We start from the raw sequence: 3,059 nt of genomic DNA on the forward strand, positions 1-3,059 counted from the left end.
TTGAGGACGGAAGCTCAGAGGTCCGGAGCGGCTGGAACCCGGCCGGCTGTCGCGATGCGGGGCGCGAGCCGTGGCGGGGTAGCGGGGACACTGCTGGCGCTGCTGCTGGTGCTCTCGGTGAGGAGCGGTGGCGCGTCCAAGGCCAGCGCCGGGCTCGTGACCTGCGGGTCCGTGCTGAAGCTGCTGAACACCCACCACAAAGTGCGGCTGCACTCACACGACATCAAATACGGATCCGGTGCGCGAGAGTGGTGACTGGGACCGCCAGGGGGGCGGAGGGTTAGAGACCAGATGGTCCTAGTGGGGTCTGTGGGCTGTCAAGAAGCAGGGTAGTTGCGACTTTAGACTCGCTTTTCAGGGTCATGAGAGGCAAGCCCGGGGGATTGAGGATGTGGAGGATCCACTGGAACTTGGGGGTTCGGCGGGGGACTGGGCTGCGGTGAGCCCTTGGGGTGCCTGTCATTAGTGGGGACTGTGGGAGAGGAACTTTTTAGGGTTCAAGGAGAGGATCCCGAGATCTGCCATTGACAGAGACCACGGGGTGGGCTGTCCTTCTTCAGGCAGCGGCCAACAGTCGGTAACCGGCGTGGAGGCGTCTGACGATGCCAATAGTTACTGGCGGATTCGCGGCGGCTCCGAGGGCGGGTGCCCGCGCGGGCTCCCAGTGCGTTGTGGGCAAGCAGTGCGGCTCACGCACGTGCTCACCGGCAAGAACCTGCACACGCACCACTTCCCGTCGCCTCTATCCAACAACCAGGCAAGCCCCTCTTCTAACCCCGCCGAAGCTGCGCGGGCAGGAACCCTAGCGATAGTGGGAGCGATGCAGGGGAGGGGGCCCGAACGGGGACTCAGTCTTCAGCTGCTGTGAAATGGGAGTTTTCTATTCAGAAGTTTATGAAGTTCCCGCTCTGTGTCCTGTCTCTAGGAACTTTGACAGCAGACTTAGAAGGACTGAGAGAAGTCAGTGCAATTAGCTCCTATTTGGACACAGAGGGACTGACACAGCAGATAAGTAGTAAGACTCGAAAGGGAGGAGGAACTCAGGCTGGGGCTGAAAGAGACTAGGAGCTTCCCCAACCCTTTTCTTCTGTGGAATAGCTCCTGCTAAAGCGTGGGGTCCCTGTGCCTGGTCTGGGAGGGGCTTGAGGGTGATAGGGAGCTTGGTCACCAGTCTGGGAGCTTGGGGGATTTGCCTTCACTAGGTTAGTACAGGAGCCCATGGAGAGGAGGTCTTAGCTCCAGGGACCAGTAGGCACTACATAGACTGATACAAGAGGCTCTATGTGCTCGGCAGTGGTGGTGCCCGCCTTTAGTCCCAGCACTCAGGAGAGAGAGGTAGGTGGGTTCCTGAGTTCTTGGACAGCCTTGTCTACAGAGTGAGTTCCAGGACAGCCAGCGCTACACAAAGAAATTCTATCTCACAAAACAAGAACAACAACAACAACAAAAAAAGCTCTGTGCATCTAAAGAAACCTTCAATGGAATGGAAATCTTTGGTTTTTGAGACCAGCTCTCTGTAGAGAGAACTACATGTAGATAGCCCTGGCTGTCCTGGAACTCACTCTGAAGATCAGGCAGGCCTCAAACACCCAGAGATCTGCCTGCCTCTGCCTCCTGAGTGCTGGACTTAAAGGCGTATGCCACACCATACCCAGCTAAAGTGGGACTCTTGATGTCCCCTTTCACAGTTGTGGATGCTGACGGTCAGGGAAAGGATCAGAGGCCCAGGATACTAGGTGCAAGTATTACTGCTAGCCATGCAGCTCAGGGGACTCTGTGCCCTCTGTGTGACTGTCCCCCATGCTTTCCACTCTCAGGAGGTGAGTGCTTTCGGGGAGGACGGTGAGGGTGATGACCTGGACCTGTGGACAGTACGATGTTCTGGGCAACATTGGGAACGTGAGGCCAGCGTGCGTTTCCAGCATGTGGGCACGTCTGTGTTCCTGTCGGTCACTGGTGAGCAGTATGGTAGCCCCATTCGTGGGCAGCACGAGGTGCACGGCATGTCCAGCGCCAATGCTCACAACACATGGAAGGCCATGGAAGGCATCTTCATCAAGCCTGGAGCAGATCTCTCTACGGGTCATGATGAACTCTGAGCGCTGATGGGGGAAGGGAGGAAGGGGGGCTGGGTAGGGATTCTGCAGGGCCACTTTGTGTAAGACTTTGTTTGCAGGGCCCTCAAGTGCCTTTATGATTAAAGAATATTGGTTTGTGATTATATTTGCTGTAACCCCAGCGATGATCTGGAGGTACCAGTCATATCTGTCCAAGTTACCATCTCAATCCCACCTGTCTCTAGGTATTTGTATCTGTTCAAACTTTTTTTTTAAATGAGCCCTGGCTGGCCTGAAATTCACAGAGATCCACCTGCCTCTGCCTCCTGAGTGCTGGGATTAAAGGCGTGCACCACCACAACTGGCCCAAATTGTTTTTAAAATCATTTTTTATTACTAGTGTGAGTGCATGTGCTGTGTGTATGTTGTTACCTGTGCCCCACTGCATGCATGGAGGTCAGAGACCAACTCTGTCCAGCTGATTCTCATCTTCTACCTTTATGTTGGTTCCAGAGATCAAAATTAGGTCGCCAGGATTGTGTAGCACACGCTTTGACTGCAGAGCTATCTCAGTGGCCCCAAACCCTTTTTCGATGCATTATAAAGCTGTCCATGCATTATAATGTTGCCCTGCAGAGCCATCTCACCTGTCTACCCTACAGTGACCTCCTTGCAATGGACTTCAGTTCCCAGGATTTGAACTCAGGCAACTTTTCTATTGAGGGGCGTTAGCCCCAGGGTCCCTGCCATCTGGGATGGGGCTCAAGCTCGCCAGTCTTCTCATTCTTTGCTCTCAGGACCCCACTCTTCTGGTGGTTGAGGCAGTCTTGAGATTTTGCACTCCTTTGATCCCAGTACTTGGGAGGCAGAGGCAGAGGAATCTCTGTGAGTTCAAGGCCAGCTTGATCTACAAAGGGAGTTCTGAGACAGCCAGAGATACACATACACACACACACACACACACAGAGAGAGAGAGAGAGAGAGAGAGAGAGAGAGAGAGAG

General features: G+C 54.5%; 1 protein-coding gene across 1 annotated transcript; it reads left to right on the forward strand.

Moving 5' to 3' along the window:
* Sdf2l1 (stromal cell derived factor 2 like 1) lies at positions 1 to 2,418 on the forward strand. The gene is made up of 3 exons (XM_038345713.2): positions 1 to 238; positions 561 to 757; positions 1,818 to 2,418. Exons 1-3 carry the CDS (start codon positions 55 to 57, stop codon positions 2,097 to 2,099), a joined length of 663 nt encoding a protein of 220 aa, XP_038201641.1. The 5' UTR covers positions 1 to 54; the 3' UTR covers positions 2,100 to 2,418.
* The last annotated feature ends 641 nt before the right edge of the window (positions 2,419 to 3,059 follow it).

Source organism: Arvicola amphibius, chromosome 10 (genome assembly GCF_903992535.2).
Source record: "Arvicola amphibius chromosome 10, mArvAmp1.2, whole genome shotgun sequence".
Taxonomy (NCBI): domain Eukaryota; kingdom Metazoa; phylum Chordata; class Mammalia; order Rodentia; family Cricetidae; genus Arvicola; species Arvicola amphibius.